The sequence below is a fragment of the Leptidea sinapis genome, chromosome Z (assembly GCF_905404315.1).
Source record: "Leptidea sinapis chromosome Z, ilLepSina1.1, whole genome shotgun sequence".
Classification (NCBI taxonomy): domain Eukaryota; kingdom Metazoa; phylum Arthropoda; class Insecta; order Lepidoptera; family Pieridae; genus Leptidea; species Leptidea sinapis.
Window position 1 is genome coordinate 13,587,844 of NC_066312.1, and position 23,701 is coordinate 13,611,544.

The 23,701-nt window shown below is 33.4% G+C and overlaps 1 protein-coding gene across 5 annotated transcripts in view; it reads right to left on the reverse strand.

Annotated features, from left to right (window-relative positions):
• Nucleotides 1–23,701, reverse strand: part of LOC126978552 (nuclear hormone receptor FTZ-F1) — a 126,848-nt gene that overhangs the window by 25,473 nt on the left and 77,674 nt on the right. For 4 of the 5 annotated variants that reach the window (XM_050827492.1, XM_050827491.1, XM_050827488.1 and 1 more), the window contains exon 1: nt 2,182–3,001. In XM_050827492.1, coding sequence (XP_050683449.1) covers nt 2,182–2,680 — 499 coding nt within the window. In that variant the 5' untranslated portion in view covers nt 2,681–3,001. Of the gene's footprint in view, nt 1–2,181; nt 3,002–23,701 lie in introns of those variants that run through there. The other variant, XM_050827490.1, reaches the window with a different exon arrangement.

Below are 23,701 nucleotides of genomic sequence, written 5' to 3' on the forward strand. Positions count from 1 at the left end.
ACTTTTGAGTCACATTAAATGACGCTAACTTCAAACTACACCTCGTCTTTTAGACTGGTGTCGTACACTTCTAAATCGAAGTGCCGTTCAATGTTCTAGCTCAATTACTCATTGATAATTCCGACTCTACCTTATATTTTAAACTGGTAAGATAGACTTCTAAATGGAAATGCCGTATAATATTTTCACTAGCTCAGTTCCGGCGTTTTGGATTATTTTAATTAATAAACTCTACCTTGTTTTTCAGACTAGTGTGGTACACTTCTAAATGGAAGTTCCGTTTAACGTTTTCACTAACTCAATTATTCATACATAATTCCGACTTTTGGATCACATTAAACGACGCTAACTTCAAACTCTACCTTGTTTTGTAGACCGTAGTGGTACACTTCTAAATGGAAATTCCATTTAACGTTTTCACTAACTCAATAATTATTCATACATAATTTCGACTTTAGGGTCACATTAGACGACGCTAACTTCAAACTCTACCTTGTTTAAAAGACTGGTGTGGTACACTTCTTAATGTAAGTTCCGTTTAATGTTTTCCCTAGCTCAATTATTCATTGATAGTTCCGACTTTTTTGATCATTTTAATTAACTACAAACTCTACTTTGTTTTTCAAACTACTGTGGTACACTTCGAAATGGAAGTTCCGTTTAATGTTTTCACGAACTCAGAATTTTAACTTTTCGGATCATACTAATTGACGCTTAATTTAAACTGTACCTCGTGTGTTAAACAGTGGTGTTGAACACTTCAAATTGAAGTGTCATTTATTGTTGTTGCTAGTAAACACTTCGATATATATTCATTGATATTTCCTACGTTATGAATCATAATGTACACTTTTAAACGGAACTCCTGGTATATAAATGTATTTATTAGCTCCATTGTTTTTAAAGTAGGCTTTACCCGAAAAAATCATTGATAATTCTAATTTTAAGATGTGCTTATGATTGATGAGCATATTTTAAGCTTAAAAGTTTAAAATATATATGATATATTTAATAGTGTTGTACACTAGTACATCTAAATATACCTGATTTTGTGACAAGCAATATTCGACCTTTGGATAATATTCTAAGGTGTAAACTTCAAACTCTATCCTACGTGATAAAAACTAGTGTTGTGCACTTCTCAATGGAACTGCTGTGCAAATGTATGTCTTTATAAAACGTTAGATGACATAATTTTACAGTGTGGTATTAAGAGATTGGTATTATTACACATAAATGTATGAGTTAGAACTCCTCATAATTTTCATAGCTCTGATTTAATTTAGTTGAACAATTTTTGAATGAATTATCATTGAAATTAAGGATTATCTGTGAAAAATAAATATCTTGATGTAATTGCTGTAAGATTACTATAACTGATCACGTATCCAAAATCCATCTAATGTCATCACTAAAGCATGTTACCACTTAAATTATTGCAAGTACCTACTTTAAAACGATACCTGTTAAAAATTACACAATGAGTCATTTTAATTATGATTTAAGACTCAAAAGCCTCGATAACTCGTCGAAAGCTTTTGACGGGAAATGATTGCACCTATCAAATGTGATATATTGTCCCGTTTTCGTATATATACTAACAAAGTGGGGTGAGAGAAATTGATCTTAAATACTCATGCATAAACTTTTTGCGAGTTTTTTTTTAAATTACTAAATTTACATAATTTTTCACATGGCATATTTAGGCATTTATTATCTCGAAAATACTTAAGTCTATCATCTACTTAATCAAGTAACGAAGATTATGTCAACAACTTTTTATAATTACAAGAATTTCAACATGTTTAGGTAACTATCTGCAAACGATTGTTAGCGACTGATTGCCAAATTGTTTAAGTTGGGATAAGGTTGAGAAATAACGTCAAGCAATGAGTCAGATGTTGATGCCACCCTTTACTATTCCACTTTCTATTATTATTCTGGCGTGGTGTTACAGTAATCAGTAATTTCAAAACACCTTTGCTTGCTTTCGAATATTTATCTGAAAGGCGATAAGATTTAAGTAGATAATGAAGTTGCGTTCGAAAAGTGGGTGAAGGTCGTCAGCGGTGTGCATCAAGTGATGGCAGCCCTTGTACTTACTTCAGTCAACTAACGTGTTATTACACGAAATTAGGCAGTTTTAAAGTTTGTATTGAAAAAGTCAATTTTACAACTTACCTTCTAGCTTCATGCCGACATCCAGACATTTTTGGAACCGGCAGAAGGGACATCGTTTTCTTTGTGTTTTGTCGATGTGACAGGCTCGCTCTGCGACGCATGTGTACACCTTCTTGTTCTGTACCGTCCTCTTGAAGAATCCTTTGCAAGACTCGCACGTGAGCAGCCCGTAATGGTATCCACTAACTTTGTCACCACATACCGGACATAATTCTTCTATAACATCTTTTGTGTCGGTTTGATCGCAGACGGTCCCTGTTGCGGGTAAGTACGCGCCGGCTTCCGCACCAGTACCTGTTGGAAATAGATATGAAGCATCCAGATTGGCGTAGGCGAACGGTTGAGAGTCTGATGTACATTGATAGGCGGCGCCCTGCGGCACGTACTGCTGCGAGCCTGAAGAAGGACCGCTGCCTGAACCCGAGCCGTCGGGGCCCGGACTCAGATCGAACGGGGACATGTTGAGGGACATGAGGCCTGTTTGCTGATCCATCGTCATGCTCGGCCGCACAGAGCGGCTTCTACTAATTCCTAAACGGCGCTAAGCGCGACAACGTTCACACAGTCACTGAGTTCACTAGCGGGCTAACCGCAACACTATCTGCCGCTCACGCTGCTGTTCTGCACCTGTTCAAACACTATAGCAAGAGGCACATAAATCCAGCACATTTTGTTCTGTACGATAGTTAAAAGACGGTGGCGACCAGCGCCCGCAGTACTCGCGCGATCGCTAGTGTTTGTGATTTCGCGCTTTGTTACGATACCGTCAATGCGTCGGGTAGTTGGTGTCGCGGCGGCACACGAGCCGTGCAAGAGACGTTCCACGATCGACTGGTAGCCGGCCGGCGAGCAACGTTCGCGTGCCGGCGCCTCCCGCATGCGCGCGCTCCCCGCCCCGCGCCGCGCTCCGTGCCCCGCCGTGGCCCCCGCTCGTCCGCGCCGCCCCGCGCTCGCACAATGGAAAACGATTAGGAGTCCATGTAATAAGTGAAAGTGAGTCGGTGACCCACTTTCCCGCGATCCAGGTCTATGTTAGTGCGCGTTCGAGCGGTTGCGCCACCGGCGGGGGGCGGGCGCGGCGTGGCGGGGCGGCCCACTGACCCACTTGCGCACACTGCCGCAGCAGGGCAGGGTTGCCGCGCCGCACCGCACCGCGCCGCACCGCACCGCACCCCACCGCGACATGTTGGACATGCTCGCTCCGCTATCAAAGAGAAACCAACGCACTACGCGACAATTATAACAAACTAGCCAACTACCCTTAAATCTAAATTAAGTAGCCTACTATTACGTTCAGAATCGTAATCCTAAGGTAATTTTATTATCAGGTAATAACTATTATTTCATTAAATGAGAATTTCCACTTTTGTAAATCAGGTGGCCTTTTTTCTAAACCTTTTTCTATATTTAATATTTTTATAATATTATGAATTAGGAAAATGCTTAAAAGTAGCCATTATCATTTAGATTTTTTTACAAATATGATATTTCTCATCCCTTGTTATGGGGTTTTATCCAATGTATTTTTTTTTTTGCCTAATATTCTCTTGTAACACCAGAGGAATCACATGATCGTTGCCGACCCTATAACACGTCCAATAAGCGTACATATTACGAATACGAAAACCGTAAACGCCAAATACCCATACTTCACCTATTGGGCCACTGTTTGCTTTTATGATTCTTAGATATCATTTCATACTATATATTTACATCTTATACAAGAATACACAAATGATATTAGAATATACATTATAAAATTCCTAACTAATTTTTAATATAGGTTTGCGTGTTTTTATATTCTATAATAATAACATATCTTTACTTGCACATCAATAAGAACCTCATACAAAAGGGCTCATGTAAAGTTTACTTACTGCATTATCCAGTAAATTTTATTTAATATTGAATGAATCAACGCAAATTAAAGATCTTGGCCTGGTTCTGCTTAAAGTCAGTCAGCGGGTCATGAACGAGTGACTGTCTACGAGAGCCTTGTACCCGCTGTGTAACAAACACCAAGCGATCAAGACAGACGTGCGCTAACGTACTGGACGTGAGTGGAATAGTGTAGGATGTTAGTACATCACTAGAAACTTCTAGAAGATGCTCAAACATAAAATATACAGATCGTCGTTCACGTCTGTACGTACAATTAGCGAATCGTATCGTACACGGTGCAGGGTGTGGTATATTTCTTTCTGGCCAGAACCTATCTGGCGCTGTATCGAACATGAACGCAGTTGGAACGATTACTCAATCGCATGATTCTACTCTCCTTTCTATGACTTTAAAATGCCAACTGGTTATAACGTCAAACGCTTACAAATATCACTAAACAAGAACTTGATTCAGAAAGATGTAATGAGTCAATAAGTTTCGATTTCATAATCAAGACCTGAATACCGGATGAAAAAGCGACAGTTGTGGGTACCGTGTACCAACCACGCGCTATGTCATTTTCGCTATCGAGCAGACAGACGTCGCGGCCTCCTACGAAATCAAAAGTGGTTGAAGCATCGGCGCACGCGCAATGTTTGCTTTCTTCGCATGCGCGCAATCTGACGTCACACTTTCTCCATTCGAATGACGTGTATTGATGTAACTATCGTAATAGCTCGTGCAGTTATAGACTCGTCATCGATTCTACTATCGCGCGACTATTTCATACTCAGTATTGTATGCGAGCTACGACATTTATTGATTATTCAAACCATCTTACGGCATTCACCGCATTTTACAATATAATATGTTTGAACTTGTTATTAATGTGAATGAATGCCGCCAATCGCCAGCCGTCACCGTCGAAATATTATGTTAACCGTGAAATATTAGGAACTTCCAAACATAAATTATGTTCACTCTGTTCGAAAATGTCCAGTGCAAAAATCTTGAACTAACAAAAACAAATAAATCATCTAAAGGGGCGTTGTGAGGACTTATATAACACTAAATGAAATTGAATATAATTGATTTATTATCACCGGATGCACCGAGAGCATATGATGCCAAATTAATTACATATTTGTTATGATAATAGCTGGTGCCAATTCACATAAGTGCTAATTATTTGACATTAAAATAATAACTAAAATGTGAGTTACCGTTTGTAAAGATTATTCTGATTGATAGATCCTGAATAATTATTTGGAATGAATATGCTGTTAATGGCTTTCGGCTGTCGTTTAAGTCTTTCAGTTTAAATTCGGTTAATTCGTTCATTTATACCCACGCAATCTATCTGCACTAGATCTACGATACGTGCTTCTTGCATTAAATGATTGATTTAACCTATCCAGTTTTAGTCCAGGATATCAAAAATAAATCAATAATTCGTTTCAGTATTTTTTTTTTACAAATACAAATGTAGTACAAAATTCTTCATTGTATTGTATTTAGAAGTATAGTTCTATAGAATATTACAGTTAAATCTAATTAAAAGAATTCAATAATTATTATTTCTGTTTTTTTCTTTACTTCTATACCCCGATTTGATGTACAAAAATTGTAGTAGTTTAGTAGGTTAGGCAGTACGTCAGTTGTTACGTTATCTTTGATTTCTGATACATCGACATGTGGATTTGGTATTACTACATAAATTAACGTGTGATTGATATATCGCAATTGTTAAGAACAACCTTAATTAAGTTATCGATCGAAACACTCATTTTCTTTACAGGAAATTTATAAACTGCATAATTTCTAAGGTTACCAATGTATTCAGACGAATAAAGAGTACACTGTGTTAAAGGGAATTATATCATAATAATACATACATATATATGAATATAATGTATGTTAGAAAAAATATTATCGAATTCAAGAATATTTTTATATTTTTGATTTGAATTCAATCTTCTCCACATATTTATACTTATAATAAATCCGCAGAGATCACATTTCTCTAAAGAAAAAAAATTATCAAAAGCGAGTTAGGGGCATCTAAGAAGAGAAATAGAACAAGTCCCGATTTTTTTTTAATTTCTTATTTCTCTATTTTAACCCACAAAATGAAAAAACTTTTTCATAGCAGTTCTATTTGTATAATACGTCAGAGAAAAAACCGTCGAACCCTAAAAATAAATTATATGGCAAAACGTTTGCCGGGTCAACTAGCCGGCTTCATGACATTTACGAAGTGTTGTTACAATATATTATATTCTTGTCACTCCCTATCTATCTATCTATCTATATATATAAATGAATTGCTGTTCGTTAGTCTCGCTAAAACTCGAGAAGGGCTGGACTGATTTGGCAAATTTAGGTCTTGAATTATTTGTGGAAGTCCAGAGAAGGTTTAAAAGGTGAATAAATAGGAAAACGCTGCTAAATTAAATAAAAACAAAAAATTAGTTTTTCCTTTGATGTGTCAATAAATAATTTCTATGAGAGAATTTATTGACGCACGGTTTGACAGTTCTGCTGTGAAACAATTTCATTACGACAGCAGGGCGCATATTTTACGAAGTAATTTTTGATGTTATGATATATTATTGACAAATTCATATAAAAACATTATTTTATTTATCATATACAGAACAACGTCTGTCGGGTCAACTAGTAGTAAATAAATATATTTCTATTCTATTCTGTTCTCAATACAAATTACTCGGTGATCTATTTAGTGTTTATCTATTACCTACGATAGGTTTTAGGCGACAAGTCTTCAGGTTTGCCAACATCTACATCTTATTATAATAACGACACACTGGCCGACCATCCAGCCACCCGTTTAACAACAATGCTTTTCAGAGATTCACAATTCTACATTATTCACATAGTTGAAATTTGCGTGCATGTAGATATCATATTTACTACTAGCTGACCCAGCAAACGTTGTATTGCCATATAAAGTAATAAAAAAAAATCAGTAATTAATATTTTTGGGGCATAAAAAATTGATGACGACCGATTCTCAGACCTACCAAATATATACATAAAATTTATCGTACTACATTTATCATAATATTCCATTGCCATCTTGCAACTCTATTGCGTATCTGTGGATGGAATAGAATAATATTAAAATCGCGATACAAAAATAGGTGTTGATCGCAGACGGGTGAAAATTTGAAGTTGTATGTATTTATAATGCGGAATCATAATAAAATAAAAAAATGTCTAAAAAAATTTTTGGGACCTTTATCATTTAGGGGTATGAAAAATAGATGTTGGCCGATTCTCAGACAGGACAGACTTCTACCCGATAAACACACAAATTTTCAAACAAAATGTTTTAGCCGATTTGGCGTTTGGTATCCAACACTGGGACACGAGAATTTAATATATTAGATGATATTATGATGATATATTTTCCGAAATATATTTGTGATGTTTTCATAATGCTTGTTAATTAACATTCACACGATAAGAACAAGGTAACCAATATTTTTTGTCTATTTGTTTCGGTTAATCTCAGTAACGAGTAGATTTTAACAGGACTTTAGTTTGAGATAGTATTTTTATTTATGACAATAACGGACAAAACGAGCAGGACGTTCATCTGTAGATAAGTGATACGCCCTCCCCATTACAAAGCAGTCCCGTTCAGGATTCTTGAAAAACCCAAAAATTCTGAGCGGTATTACAATTATTGCGCTCGTCACCTTGAGACATGAGATGTTAAGTCTCATTTGCCCAGTAATTTCACAAGTTACGGCACGGCGCCCTTCAGACGAAAACAAAATAATGCTTACACATTACTGCTTTTATTAGATAGAGTAACTTCCACACAAGATCATTAAAACCCATTCAATTGAGAATACATATTGATTCAATCAATGATGAGATGGCCACGTATCTACTTGTACATCCTATTCTACCCGAGCGAAGTTTTATTTGTATGTACTGTACAAATAACACGGCGATCAATAGCAATATATCAGTAGCGACCTTTATTAGAAGACTTTATTAGGGCAGGAGCTGTGGAAGTGAGGGAGGCGGCCTGAACGATATTGGAGCCAAGTGCACGAGGTCAGTAGGTCAGTGACGTAAGCATATGCTCGGGGGTTTGTTATCCCTCGCGGAGTATTAGCCATTGACATACATAATATCATTGCTGCCTTGCGTAATTATACAATCTATTTTATTTAACCAATTGGATCATCAAAAAAAAGTGTGTATGTACAGTTTATGTATGCACACATGAAGTTATACTTCTTTGGCGTATGGAAAATTAAATCCAATTTTAACAAATAGTTAAGATCAAAGATAGTATAAACACTCAGCATTTAAGGTTAATATAAACAAGTATAGAAAATTAATTATTTTATTATTTATACATAAAATTTGATAATATACCAGAAATAAAACAAAACGAAAAAAAAATATTTTTTAGATAATAATGTAATAATTTTTAATTAACGATGTAAATAAATTATACATACCGACAATTAACCTCAAAATCTATAAATGCACTCAAAACAGTTTATTCAAATCAGTTTTATCACTATTATTCAATGAATATAGATATACTAATAAATTATTAGTAAATACTGTCACCTTCGTATATGCAATTGATTTAATAAAAACACCAAAATAATATTTATTTATTCACACTGTTTAATTGTACTGTTACGAAACACGTGTTCTAAATATAAAAATACTAGAATATACAACATGAACACCGTTATCGATTTTCATGCCAATGAACTAGCTTCACGATGTAGAATTCAGGTGTCGGTGTGCGCGCGCATCGTAAAAATTCAGTCTCATCATTTTTCTCCATCGCTCCAAAAGAAGTTAACTTCAAAAATAACGAATGTCGCAAACGACAGAAAATTTTAGGAACCAACTTCACCCTTTTACTTTTGTGTTACAGTGATGCGTGCGCATCTTAAAATTTCACTCTCATCATGTTTTCATAACGTGCCTAAAGAAGTATAACTTCAAAAAGCCCGCTTTTTAGTATCTTGCGCCCGTTGTTCTCAGGCCTGAGGCTTACCTTTTCGAATGGGGGTTAGTTTTTGACTTTGAATAAGTGATATTATATCCTATATTGAATAAAAATATTTGAATTTGAATTTATCGATATTAGCAAAGTACGTACAGATATCAGGATTTACGGCACCGGTTGTTATTTTGCATAGAAAATAATGTTACCTGTTTTGAAAGTATTTAAAATACTATGTTTAAATTGAAAAACATCACAAAATATACATTGTGATTCTGTAAATGGTGTGGGACATAGGTTATATAAATTGCACAAAAAACCAAGTTTTTGCATAACATTTGGAAAAGTTTGAAGTTACACTTGGAGAACAAGACAAAGTACAAACAATAAGAACACAAATAGCATCATTTTGACAGGAGCGTGTGTATTATATAGTATAGGCAAATAGGCAGTGCCTACCTCGTTATAAACCTAAATAAATATAACACTAGTGTTTAAGTTAATTTAGTTTCATTTGGTTCCGTTATTTTATAACCAAACTTCTATTGAACATCCACTCATAAAATTTTTCCTTACGCTAGATACTAAATACCTACGGTAAGCAATCTTTGCATATTACAAAGTTCAACTACCTACAACTAGTTAGATCCACAGTACCTACCTTGCTAAGAAACCAATGCACGCCCCTGCATTTTGAGTATAGGAAAGTAAGGAAGAAATAACATCGTTTCAATCAAGAACAAAACATAAGAAAAAGCTGAACATTTAAAACAATGGGCTCAGTTCGCAAAAGCGATCGGACGGAATACGAGGGGTCCGGGCTCCAGTCCCGCATCGTACATAAATTTTGGTTACAAATTTAATCTGTATAATTATTAATATTACTATTAATCCCAGAAGTGAGGGTTATCGCCATAAAAATAACAAATTGCATTAGTTTTAACCTAATCTCCCCAAAGCCGACTATTTCTCAGGGGGGATAGACATAAATGACGTAAATAATCCAAAAAAGTCAAGAATTTTGATCGCAACTCTAAATCTACCGCTTAAATATTGCGAAAATGTCCGATGCCTAATCAGTGGTAATGAAGTTATTGTCACTTATAACATTTTGTTGTAAATTGAATGCTGTCTACACACAATTTAAAAATAATAATATTTTTCGCAGCATCTTTTTATTGTAGACATTAAGAAAATGATTTTTCTTTTTACGGAACCCTGATCCATGATCTTATATCGAAAACAAGCATATTCGGAAAAAATCAATGTACCAATCGTGCGAAGGTGCTATTGTTAAAAGGCTTGGCCCTTAAATTATACTTGATATATTTCGTCGGCTTAGTTTATTATGTTTGTATATTATGTTTTAGGTGGACCGGACCATATTAGAAAGTACCTATGTGGCACTGTCCATCGCACAAAATTATTCTTATTACCGTCCGGATCGTACTGAGTACGACGCTGGACCATATTTGCAAGGCGATCATCGCCGGACCGTCTGATGGTCCGGCCGTACCAAATCCGACCATGTGTTAAGGCTATAACAATAATTGGAATTGGTTAAATAGATCGGCGCCGCATAATGAATGACGTAATAGGTGGAGTTACACCTAGAATCACGTAAGTCCATTGACGGCAGACTAAACTGATCGATGATTTTTGATTGAAGAAACCATATAAATCGTGTGATTGGCTTAATTCAAACGAGCGTTGATAAAAACAATAGATGACATGTTAAGCCTTGGTTCTGTGTAAAAAACGAATATAATATATGAAGAGTACTCTTCGCCGTTTATTATTTGTGGATCCATTAATGGCCGTTTTCAATAACCTATCTATCCTTAGTTTAACTTACGGATACATTGTTGTCACCGTTTAATAACAAGATCTTATCTATCCATAGTTATGTCCAATATAGTTATAGTCCAACGCTATCTGTCAATAGGTTTTTAAAATATAAGTAAGCGTAAAAGGATAGATTTGTCTACGTCTAGTAAGTTTAACTAATGATAGATAGGTTATTGAAAACGGCCGTTAAGGCATTGGTGATGTAATTTGAATTTATTGGGCATACTTTGTACGTAAGTACATGGATACGTGGTACAACTGAAAATATTTAATTTACAATTACCGTTAATAGGCCTGAATTCCTAATTCACGGACTATTCTATGCAACTCTACATTGACTGTGCGACTATTTTGCGCGCTATGGCGCTTTAGTTAAAGCCATTTTGAGCCCGCAGTTTTTAGTCCAGCAAGCTGGCCCAGTGCCAATTTTGGTCTACTTCACACTAAACCAACTAAAAATAAGGAGGAGGTTCAAAATTGATGTGTTTTCTTATATTTTTGTTGGCTACATCAGAACTCTTATCCTGAATTAATTTGGATTCATTAAAATTGAAAGAGATGAGTGCTTGATGGTACTTGAAAATAATATTATGTATTGAAGTTTTAATTCTACAATTACCGCCCAGAGCTTATTGGCTATTTCTATATTCAATAGCAATCCCAAATTGGCGATTAATATTATGATTTTAGCTTCTCAATAACCAAATTGAAACGATTTGGTGATCTATTTTTATCATTCCATCTTTGGGATGTTCTATTAGTATTTCCGCTTTATATAATTGTGACAGATAAGCGTCTTTTTTTATCTAATACATAAAATTCTCGTGTCATGGTGTTAAACTTTGAACTTCTCCGAAACGGCTTGACCGATTCTCATGAAATTTTGAGTGCATAGTGGGTAGGTCTGAGAATCGGACAACATCTATTTTTCATCCTCCTAAATGTTAAGGGTGGTCCACACGATTTTTTTAAAATTTGATTATGAGTCAGCATTAAAAATACATACAACTTCAAATTTTCACCCATCTACGATCAACAGTTACTTTTGTATCGCGATTTTAATATCGGCAATACAACGTTTGCTGGGTCAGCTAGTATTATATAGATTTGCATTCTGATAGTGACATATTGAAATGCAGATGCAGCATCTTTCGACGGATTGAATAAAATCCGGATAACACATTAAATATTGATCACACCTCGATAAAAAGCGTCGCGTTTTAAAGCGTTACCATAATTATGATATAACATTCGAGATTCAATTTGAAGTGAAAACTTCTTAAACCGCCTTGGGTACTTTTTAGTAAGGGAAAATCTTATGGGTTCGCGTCACCGACATGCTCATAACTAACGCATGCAATAAATATAGAATTAAACGATAAATATAAATATACATAGTTAGAGACTTTTTGGATAAGTGAAATCTCGTGAGTTCGCGTCACCGAAATGCTTACAGCAGTATATCTGTAGCTATACAACTGACGTATTGTGTAACATTAGCGATGTGTATATCTTAAAGGTGAAATTGAATGGATTTAGTAAAAAGTTGAATGAGTATTTATTATGCATTGAATATAAAGTGTTTTTATTTGATTAATATATTCTAGAAAATAAGTTTTAAAAATTAATTGAAATTAACAATTTAATTGTTATTAAACATAATGAAATTTCAAATTTTAATACTAAAAGTTCTCAATTTTCACGTCTATCGGCAATCTCTTTAACTGCCAATTTTTTTTTATATAAATCAAACGCAATTCGAAAAATTTCTAGTTGTAATGAGGCCTTAAATCGTCAAACTAAACAGTTACTAGGCGACATCACCTACTTTGTAATACAAAGTAGCCGGTATAATCTCTCCGATATAGAGATGTTTGGAATAACAAAATAATGTTGCCCAACCCTACTGCAAAGAAACAGGCGACCTGATTCCGAGATACGATTTCTCTTGTCCTCAAAATGTATTTCTCAACCGAGTGTACCCGTTTATATAAATGGCTGGATTAAAAAATAATATGTTGGATTTCAGATCAATGACAGCTGGATTTTTAAATATAGATTTGTAGAAGACTAGACTCCGATTTTATGATTTTATATTTTCTAGTTAACTTAGTTCAAACCCAGAACAAACGAACAGGAGGAGAATATTTTTTTAAATATTTTAACCACTTCAAAACATCGGATTTAGCCTAGTCTCAGTACCAATGTACGAACTAATATACTTTTTATTATCAGTAATGAAATAATCGGACTACTGAGACATTTAGTCCGATAATTACTTACCTATATGTAGTATACCTAAATGCAGTATAAGTTCCCTGTGTTAGTAAAAAAATATATTTTTATTTAAATAATTTAAAATATTTACACAATTTTATATAGAATCCTTGATATTTAGGATATACCCTTAGGAGGCTACTTTGCACAGGATGCCGGCTAGATTATGGGTACCACAACGGCGCCTATTTCTGTCGTGAAGCATTAATGTGTAATCTTTATTGTGTTTTGGTCTGAAGGGCGCCGTAGTGAAATTACTGGGCAAATGAGACTTAACATCTTATGTGTCAAGGTGACGAACGCAATTGTAGTGCCACTCAGAATTTTTGGGTTTTTCATAAATCCTGAGCGGCACTGAATTGCAACGGGCAGGGGGGTGTATCAATTACCATCAGCTGAACGTCCTGCTCGTCTCGTCTCTTATTTTCATAAACATTAATTAGGATTCTAATTTCTATATAATATTATTTTATTATTTCAAGTTGGTAAAAGGTACAGGTAAAGGTAAAGGGCAAGTGTTTATCAATAACAATAATTTTATCCTAATTGCCGTTTACAATACATGGTATCGAGATGTCTTGAAGTAAAGTACATAACTGTATTTTGTATTTTAAATATTCATTGTTACGTTTTGAATTTTTTTTGATAGTTCTGTAGTTTCTGTTGTTCTGTTCAGTTCTTACGAACTTAGAACTAGTGTTCGAACAGATTCCTCATCGGATAGGAACATACTACCCGGTTACATTATCTCTAGAGCTAACGTCGATGACGTCACATCGTCTCTTTGTTACAGTGTGCATAACAAGCATCACTGGGATATTATTATTAATAAATAAACAAAAAAATATTTTTTTCACTATTATAAATTGATATAAAGGTGTTGTGTTGTGATGCGGATTATCATTATTGTAATGATGAAAAATCTGTGAAAGAATCTGAGTTAAGTCAAAAGTATTTATTTTTCTGGCTGTACTAATATAGCGACAGTGAACAAGTCAAAACGTAACAATAAAAACAAAGCAGTGATAGCACGAAAATATCACGACATGTACCTAAGTTAATGAAACTTCAAACCGTACTCACGCAACAGGACGAGCGCAAGGGGTGAAAGGGGAACGGGAGGGGGCTTCACGTTTCAGCGAGGTACACAGATAATGTGGCCTTATCATTAATCGCCCCTAAATTAACAAAATACTATTGAAACTATTTATATTTCAGTAGTAATATATTGATTGAGCCAACATGATGTAACTTTATTAAGCGAAGTAGGTCACTCGGTTGATGCATTCATATGACGTCAATATACTGTGAACAATAACACTGAAACAAAGAAGCAATTTCAGCGCAGATATGAGTTATACCTAGTATTTCATAGCCGGACCTGGCCTGACCCGATTTATCTCAATATGACCTGGATAAAGCTGACCTACATTCGAGGCTTCTTGTCAATCTATATACCTATATTTAGCTAGGTATAATAATTTATTAAAAACTATACGTAATCAAGGATTTTGTTGAACTGTAAATAGTTACATTCTACATGTTAGCAACATTTCCATATACAAGTATATACATATTCAAACACATACTATCCCTACTAAAAAACTTATATATAAAATACTCGTATCCCGGTGTTTGTTACTTATCTTTATATGGGTATTATTAAATTATTTGTGCATATCGGGTAGGTCTGAGAAGCGGCCAAATTCTATTTTTCATACCCCTAAACGATAAGGGAGATCCACCCCTAAATGCAGAGATAGACTAGAGCTCGAAAAAGAACATAGGCTATATTTTATTGCAAAAAAATAAATGGACGGGGTTGAAATAGGGGATGGCAGATTGTATGAAAAATTCGTCATTATCGAAGATAAAACCACGAAACTTTATATTTAGGCACTTGGTAAGAAATAATTTATAAACATTTGTTCAAGAATTTTTGAAAGTTACACCTACATGGGGATGAAATAGGAGAATAAAGTTCGCAGGGAAATACTAATTAAGAGACTGTCCACGACGATAAGCGATGTGCGCTGTACCATATAAGAGCGGAAAGAGTAGTTTGTATATTGTGTATTATTTGAAAAGTATCCTAAACAATAAAAAATAAATTGCCCAAAGTTTTGCCAAATACAACGCGGACGAAGTCGCGGCTCAAAGCTTTAACTAATAATGTTGACAAGATCCCAATCGCAACCATTAACTTATTTAAGGTTTTCATTGTTTTTTTTTTTTGGAAACGATAAGTTTTATCGAAAATATAGGACAGACAATAATTTAAGATCATAAAATTAACTACAAAAATATTGCTTACACTATTTTTTTTTACTAATAATCACCAATCCTAAGCTGCTAAAAGTTAAAAGAGTTACATTCTTCAAATGATGCATATGTCTGGACATGACGTCACATCGTCGTTTCATGCATCACTAGGATATTATTATCTTTATATATAAAAATGAATTGCTGTTCGTTAGTCTCGCTAAAAATCGAGAACGGCTGGACCGATTTGGTGAATAAATAGGAAAATGCTGCTAAATTAAATAAAAACAACAAATTTGTTTTTCCTTTGATATGTCGATACAAAATTCTATGAGAGAATTTATTGACGCACGGTTTGACAGTTCTGCTGTGAAACAATTTCATTACAACAGCAGGGTGCATATTTTACGAAGTAATTTTTGATGTTATGATATTATATTATTGAAAAATTCATATAAAAACATTATTTTATTTATTATATACAGAAAAACGTCTGTCGGGTCAGATAGTTACGAATAAATAAACTACGATTTATTTTGTCAATATTATAGATTGATGTACAGGTGTTGTGTTGTGTTGTGATGCTGATTATTATTATTATAATGATAAAAAATCAATTAAGGAATCTAGGTTAAGTGAAAAAAGGGTTTTTATTTTTCTGGTAAAACTGTTATAGCGACACAGAATAATAGAAACGACAGTAATATTAACAATAAAACGTAGTTGATTTCGGCTATATCCTTTCTTTTACAAGATTATAGCCGTCATCTGTCAATCTATCAATGACTGCACGTTTCATACAATCGCTTATTTCTTAGAGTTTCGCTAGGCTGATAACGTAGGTACTTTAATGTCGCAAAAACAGCAGTCTTTTATGCTTTTTTACAATAAAATATTTTTTTAGTAGTCACATAATCACATTATTCGTAGTGCTAACTGAATATTATTTTCTTCTTTTTATTTAAATAAATTTTAAGTGAACTACAATAAGTTTCAATATTACAAACAAGCTTGTTCTGTAGTCTCTTTAACAAGTATTGAATTAAAATCAAAACAACACGAACAAAAAAGTAATAGAATCTAATTTATTAAAGAATACAAGAGCCAGTGAATAGAAAACAATATTGCTATTGACTCATAACAGTATATATTTGAATTTTATGAGATTTTGAACTGCGATTTGAATTTTATCAGCGCACAACAAAGGAGTGTTTGAAACTGGGTCGCGGTATAAGAAATCTTTACATAATATTACCCTGACAAATTGACTGCATAATGTACAACTAACTGTATATTCAGGGTTTGTCCAGTCACCACACCTATTTCAGCTGAAAATTACATGTGCATTTATAGTTTTGGTATCATTTGAAATGTTGTTGGACGTAAGATTTATTACAGGCGCCATCTCATAGATTCTAAGGTCTAGGAGTGGCTTAACCCTACCTTAAAAACTAGTACAATCTTAATCTATATATATAAAAATGAATTACTGTTCGTTGGTCTCGCTTAAACTTGAGAACGGCTGGACCGATTTGACTAACTTTGGTCTTGAATTATTTGTGGAAGTCCAGAGAAGGTTTAAAAGGTGAATAAATATGAAAATGTTCGGAATTAAATAAAAACAACAATTTTGTTTTTCCTTTGATGTGTCCTCCGTCGTTCAGAGATCAAATTGAAAGAATAGTTTAAAATGAATTACTAATTAGAATCTTTATATCTTTCTTACTCTCTCAGGAGGTAAAAAAATAATTTTAGCTTAATTTTACCTACCTATACTTGGTAAATTAACTACAGTTGTTAACTATGATGGTAATACAACGTTTGATGGGTCAGCTAGTAGGTAATATATTTAAGGATGTCATCGATTTCCCTGGGATCCCTCATCAGACCCTGACTGGGTGGCAATGGGATAAAATTGGGAATAGCCGATACATTGATTATCAAAAGATCTTTATTAAATCGGTCCACATATGACGGAGAAATCGGTGAACATATTATTACATAAATCGGTGAATTACAAACAAATGTATAAACTATATTTACAATAATACGATTACATAAAATTAACACGTTACCGAGTGAATTACAACTACTACTAATATGTGAACTTATTAAAAAAATATATACAGTGGAACATAGAACGTCCTCCTTTTTTGTAGTCGGTTAAAAACGAAGCAAGATGATAATTTAAGATAAGACATAAGCATAGATACTGATCCGATTTTCGACCAGATGCGTAACAATTGAAAGAAACCGGGTATTCGTTTTATCAAAACTGGTTCATATTATGTACTCTAGAACCGGGAAATACCGGTCCGATTCCCTTAGTGGCGGTCCATTTCGCAGTGTTTCTAGTACTATACGACATTATATTAACAGTTCTGAATATATTACAATTATGAACAGCTGTCATCTTTTAACCACACCAGGTGATCCGTGCATTCGTTGCTTCCGTTTAGCGATTTAAAAAATTAAAATCGACAAGAGATATTTTCGCCTCATAGATTTTATTTTATATTTATTTTACTCCTTTTAATAATGAAAAACCTGACAGACATATTTTTACTTTACGTATGTCTTTATGGTTTATTAATATAATAAAGGAGAAATTAACATATAAGCACAAGATAAGCGTAGTTCAAATCATACCCTTGATCTATCTAATCGCGATGTTCTTGACGGGATGGTCGTAATATCTTTATTTATAAAATACAAGTACCCTCACATAACACAATACATCTTATTTTGTGCGAATAATAAAAGTCTATGCGCTGAACTTGGAATATTAATATATTTAGTAAAATGACGCGACCTTTAATGAAGAAAATCTGGAAATTTAATTATTTACTTATCTAAACTCAATAGTAATACAAATCAAATCAAATCAAAATATTTTATTGCAAGTCACATTTTACAGTAGGATGGTTGGTACATTAATGGGTAGACAATATGTGACGCCCTGCAAGGGCACAGCAACGTTATACATAAAATAAATAAGTCTTATATATTCTTATACTATATTGTAACTAATTCTCACACTTGTAATTAAAAAATTCGGGTAAATCGTAGAAGCATTTTGAAACTAAAAAAATTTTAAGATGTTTTTTAAATAGAGAAGGCTTCTCTTTATTTTTAATTTCGTTTGGGATGTGATTATAAATTTTTATTGCCATGTGGTGAGGGCTCGATGACACTAATGACATACTTGTTTGGGGAATTTTAAATTTGTTTAAATTTCTATTATTTCGCTTGTTATTTGATAGTGTTGAGTATAAGTCCGAATGTTTTTTAACAAATTTACATGCTTCTAGGATGTAAATTGAAGTGTGAAGAGTTAAAATTTTGTGTTTAATAAAATATGGTCTACATGAATCCATCCATAATAATAAATTAATAAAATTTAATTTTGCCGTAATATTGTCTTTATATATTCATAAACATACACGTATCTACATATTTATATTATAACGCACTGTAACCGAGTTACCAACTATTTACCAAGAGGAAAGAAATGTTAAATATTTTGTATTATTTAAGTGATATTGTGAATACTAATACAACTCGCATGTAGAATACATATAATTTTATTATTATATACTTATTTTTATCTAAGTGTTTACTCGTATGTTGCTATTGCTCTTAATAATTTTTATAAGTTGAAATTTGTTATAAACATAACCATTGTTTTCCTATCCTATATGAGAACAGAAAGCCTTATTTTTTTAAGAGTTGATATAATATATTTTTGTTTTTGTACTTACTTCATAATTTTCAAAAATATTAATAAAGTTTTCGGGTGGAATTTAATATATTTATATACTTCACTTCCCCAGTGGGAGGCTAGTTTTCACAGGATGTCGGCTACATTATGGGTACCACAAGAACGGCGTCTTTTTCTGCCGTGAAGTAGTAGTGTGTAAGCATTATTGTGTTTCGGTCTGAAGGGTGCCGTAGCTAGTGAAATTACTGGGCAAATGAGACTTAACATCTTATGGCTCAAGGTGACGAGCGCAATTGTAGTACCGCTCAGAGTTTTTGGATATGTCAGGAATCCTGAGCGGCACTACATTGTAATCTGCAAGGCGTATCAACTACCATTAGGTGATTGTCCTGCTCGTCTCGACCCTTATTATCATAAAAAAATTGCATTATAGGCACTACCCGCTAATGTATTTTTTTTGATCCAATTTAGTGCCCAATCAATATTCTAAACTTAAATTGTAAGTCATTATGTAATATAGTATTTCTAAATAAAGCGTTTGCATTCATTTGATTCAAAGATAAAAAAATTTAAAGATAGCTAAACATATATACTCTTACGCTGGTTTTTATATATTTTGTGATGACAATATTAAAATTATATGAAGAACCAAAGACGTTGAAATGAAATTCAAGAAGCACTTTATAACTTGTAAGTTTTAACCCTAGAATTATTTATAACGTTATGTATGTAACTCAGGTTCTCGGCATTTACATAAGGTACTTGTTAAATAAAAGCTTTTAAATCTTCAAAATCAGATAAATAAAAATACTAGTTAAAAAAACTACAAAACACGCTTTTTATAGAATTTTTATTTTGTTTTATTTATAAAAGCGTGATTTTTTAGTTTTTTTTTATAAACTTGCACTTAATTTGCATTGTTGCATTAAAATTCTCAAATTTTTACATTTAAATAACCAAGATGGTGGTAACTAGATATATTCTGTAATTTTCACATTTGCCGCGTTGGCTGAATAGAAAAATTATTGTATGCGAAGTTGTATAACTAAGTAGTTTAAAAAACGCTCGTGGTGTTATTCATTGATCATCAACCCACACCACTCACGTTATTTGCCCTTCTTATACCAACTTTTGCATTAAATGCTATATTTCTGCTTGCTTGTTTCTGAACTGTTTGTGTTTCGGTTAGTGCGCCGTAGCGAGTGCAATTACTGAGCTATTGAGACGTAACACCTTATCTCAAAGTGACGAGCGCAATCGCGGTGCTGCTCAGAAATTAAGGGGTTTTCAAGAATCTGTCATGGCATCACTTACTATCAGGTGATCTTACTTATCTTGCTCGTTATTTAATAACGTAAAACTTTTTCCAAATAAAACACAACTTGATATCTTGGTAAATCATATTTATTTTCAATTTCTCAGTATAAAACAATACAAACACGGAGTCACACAAGAAACAAGCGCAGCATTAAATATAAATTGAAATCAATTCACACAAGTCATGTTGCTACAGTCCATTTTAATGTTTCCACTTAGTTGGTAACAGGTTTTCTAGAAGTAACCTTAATTGGTTAAGGCGCCATTTGAAAGGCTTTTTTAACGGATTTTGATTTCCTAATGAGGCCTTTTAAGATTCATTCTTTTTTATAAACACCCTCAATAAAAATATTTTATACACGAACTTTGATAACATACTAATATAATATAAACAATGGTCTTTATGCATAACAATATATATAAGTACTGACAGACGGACTGATACATCGTCATCAAGGCAGAGGATAAATAATTGTAATAATTAAATTTAATTATGACATAAACACTCACTAAGGATTTGTTTTTAAAGTGATAACTTCTTTAGCCGCCTTGGGCACTTTTTGGTAGGGGAAAATCTTATGGGTTCGCGTCACCGACATGCTCATGACTGGCGGACGTGATATATAAATCATTAAAAAATATATACAAAGACACTTAGGAAGGGTGAAATGTTGCGAGACCACGTCACCGAAATGCTTATTGCGGATATCTGTAGCTATCTATCTAACCGGGTTCGAATCCCGGTAGGTGCAAGCATTTATATGATGAATATGGATGTTTGTTTCCGAGTCATGGATGTTTAAATGTATTTATGTATGTTTATATGTATGTTTATATGAATTTATGTATGTTTAAGTAAGTATATTGTATTAAATATATCATTGTCTTGTAACCCATAACACAGGCTATATATGCTTAACTTGGGGCAAGATAATTTGTGTAAAAAGTGTGTAAATATTATTATTATATTATACAGCTGACGTATTAATGAATAATATATAACTATACATAATATAACATTAGTGCTGTGTATATCTTATAAGTGAAATTGAATGGATTTACCTAGTGAATAGTACTATGTTTATATTTACCGTGCATTTAGTGTTTTTGTTTGATTAAAATATTATAGAAAATAAGTTTTAAAAACAAATTGAAATTAATAATTTCTTTGTTTTTAGACATTATGAAATTTCATATTTTAATGCTAAAATTTGTAAGTTCTCACTTCTATCGGCAGTCTCTACAATTGCCATATATTTTTTATAGCCAACCCCTGAAAGGGTTAAACAGTGACGGAAGTGTGTTTGAAAATTCGTGTTATTTTTTAAACAAGAGCTGTGGAATTTGTATGCAGCTTTGTAGTTGAAGACAAGGATGCACGTGCCTCAGAGATTACAGCTACATTTATTTAACATTTTATCTGTAACCGATTAATAGTATTAAATAAGACCCCACAAAAGCCAGGGTTGAAAGACAGTTCAGATCAATCAATACCCTCAAGTAGAATAAATATAGAGTTGTAAGTTTATGAGGATATCCACCGACGTCGAAGCAAACTCTTTCGGGCAAGCAAGTCACAGGAAATAAATAATTGGTGTACGTAAACCCATATATACAATATATGTACATGTGCATAAACATAGAGGATGGATATAAGTGCTCCCTCTGCGACACAAACGTGACTATGTGAACTCAGCTTAAAACCGGTAGAAAATTCAATATCCGTATATTGAATTTTCTACCGGTTTTATATCGGTTAATTGGTTTAAATATACGGCGAGTGAGATGGACAAGTCGCTCATCGTATGTGTGTACGCTACCTGCATGTTTTCACAAACGCTCGTCGGCGTTAGCGGCATGTATACACGAGTCAAAGGACCTCAACGCGTGCAAATTTTATACACGTTAGGTATTATTAAAAACATTAAGATATACATTTAATACATGAGTTAAGAATAATAGTTTTCCAAACAATATTATAATATTATTCTGAAACTAAGTAAACAGCGTCACATAAATAATACGCATATAGATTATTAATTGTGATTACCGAAATATTTACTAGAAACTCAGTTTCTAAGCAATACTTGAAGTAGATATTATTTACCTTAATAATATGATTTGAATAAAAAAGAGGAACAAACATAGTCTATTAGGAAAGATAATACTTATACAAATAATAAGTATATTAAGTTATATTTGTATATACTTTTCTTATTCTTCATTACTCAATTGAGTATTCTGCCTATGTTTATAGGTATTTATAATATACATTCTATACTATAATATAAATAAAGTCATAAAAGCGTAGGCCAAATCTAGAAATGAGTAAAGGGACAGGCGGGTGCGCTCTTCAAGCGGGAGTGCCGTATGCGAATTTCTATTAACACATATCAACTACAACCAGTAAAGCGTGACTTCTAAATAGTGGACTGGCCGCATGTCTCATGCATATGGATAAAAATTGATTAAATCTTGGCCATGAAGGTGGACAGAAAAATTTTTCTCTACCGATTTATTCAATGGAAAATTATAAAGGACTTAAATAAGTCAAAACCGTATAATTGTGGCTTTAAGCTTGAAGCTTGAACAAAACCGAATATAAAATTCTCTTTGTAGGTATTTAACCCGTTTTTTTTCGATTTCCAAGGCTCTAGAGTATTCATTCCATTTTCTATCATAGCCGCTATTACTCAGTATATATATCGACAAACTTAATTATGTTAAAGAATTACTTCACAAACAATAAAGTCGGTGTCAGCCTATGTAGGTTTGTAACTACATACATAGTTATAGGTGAGATGTGCTTGAGTCGCACGTGCGATGTGAGGAGGCGACAGCGAGCCACCGGGGTGGACACCGATTCCAAAAATAACAATAATCGTTACAAGAATTAGATTTATTTATTAGATCCAATAAACATACGCAATTATTTTTATACTTTTTAGTGCACATTATATTTGTTTTTGAATAGTGTTTTTAAAGTCGGTTGTTTTGTGTTAATTTTTTTATTATTACCGGTCGTCTAACAGCAAGAGACTATCTAGACGGGTAAGTTATCTATGACATGACTATTTTCAACTGTATTTTATTCAGTTTCACAATATATTCTCTTTATTTTGAATTATGCATGCAATATTCTATATTCGGTAACCCAATTCAATTGTAACAAAGGAATCATTGAATTTTTATGTATTGTATAT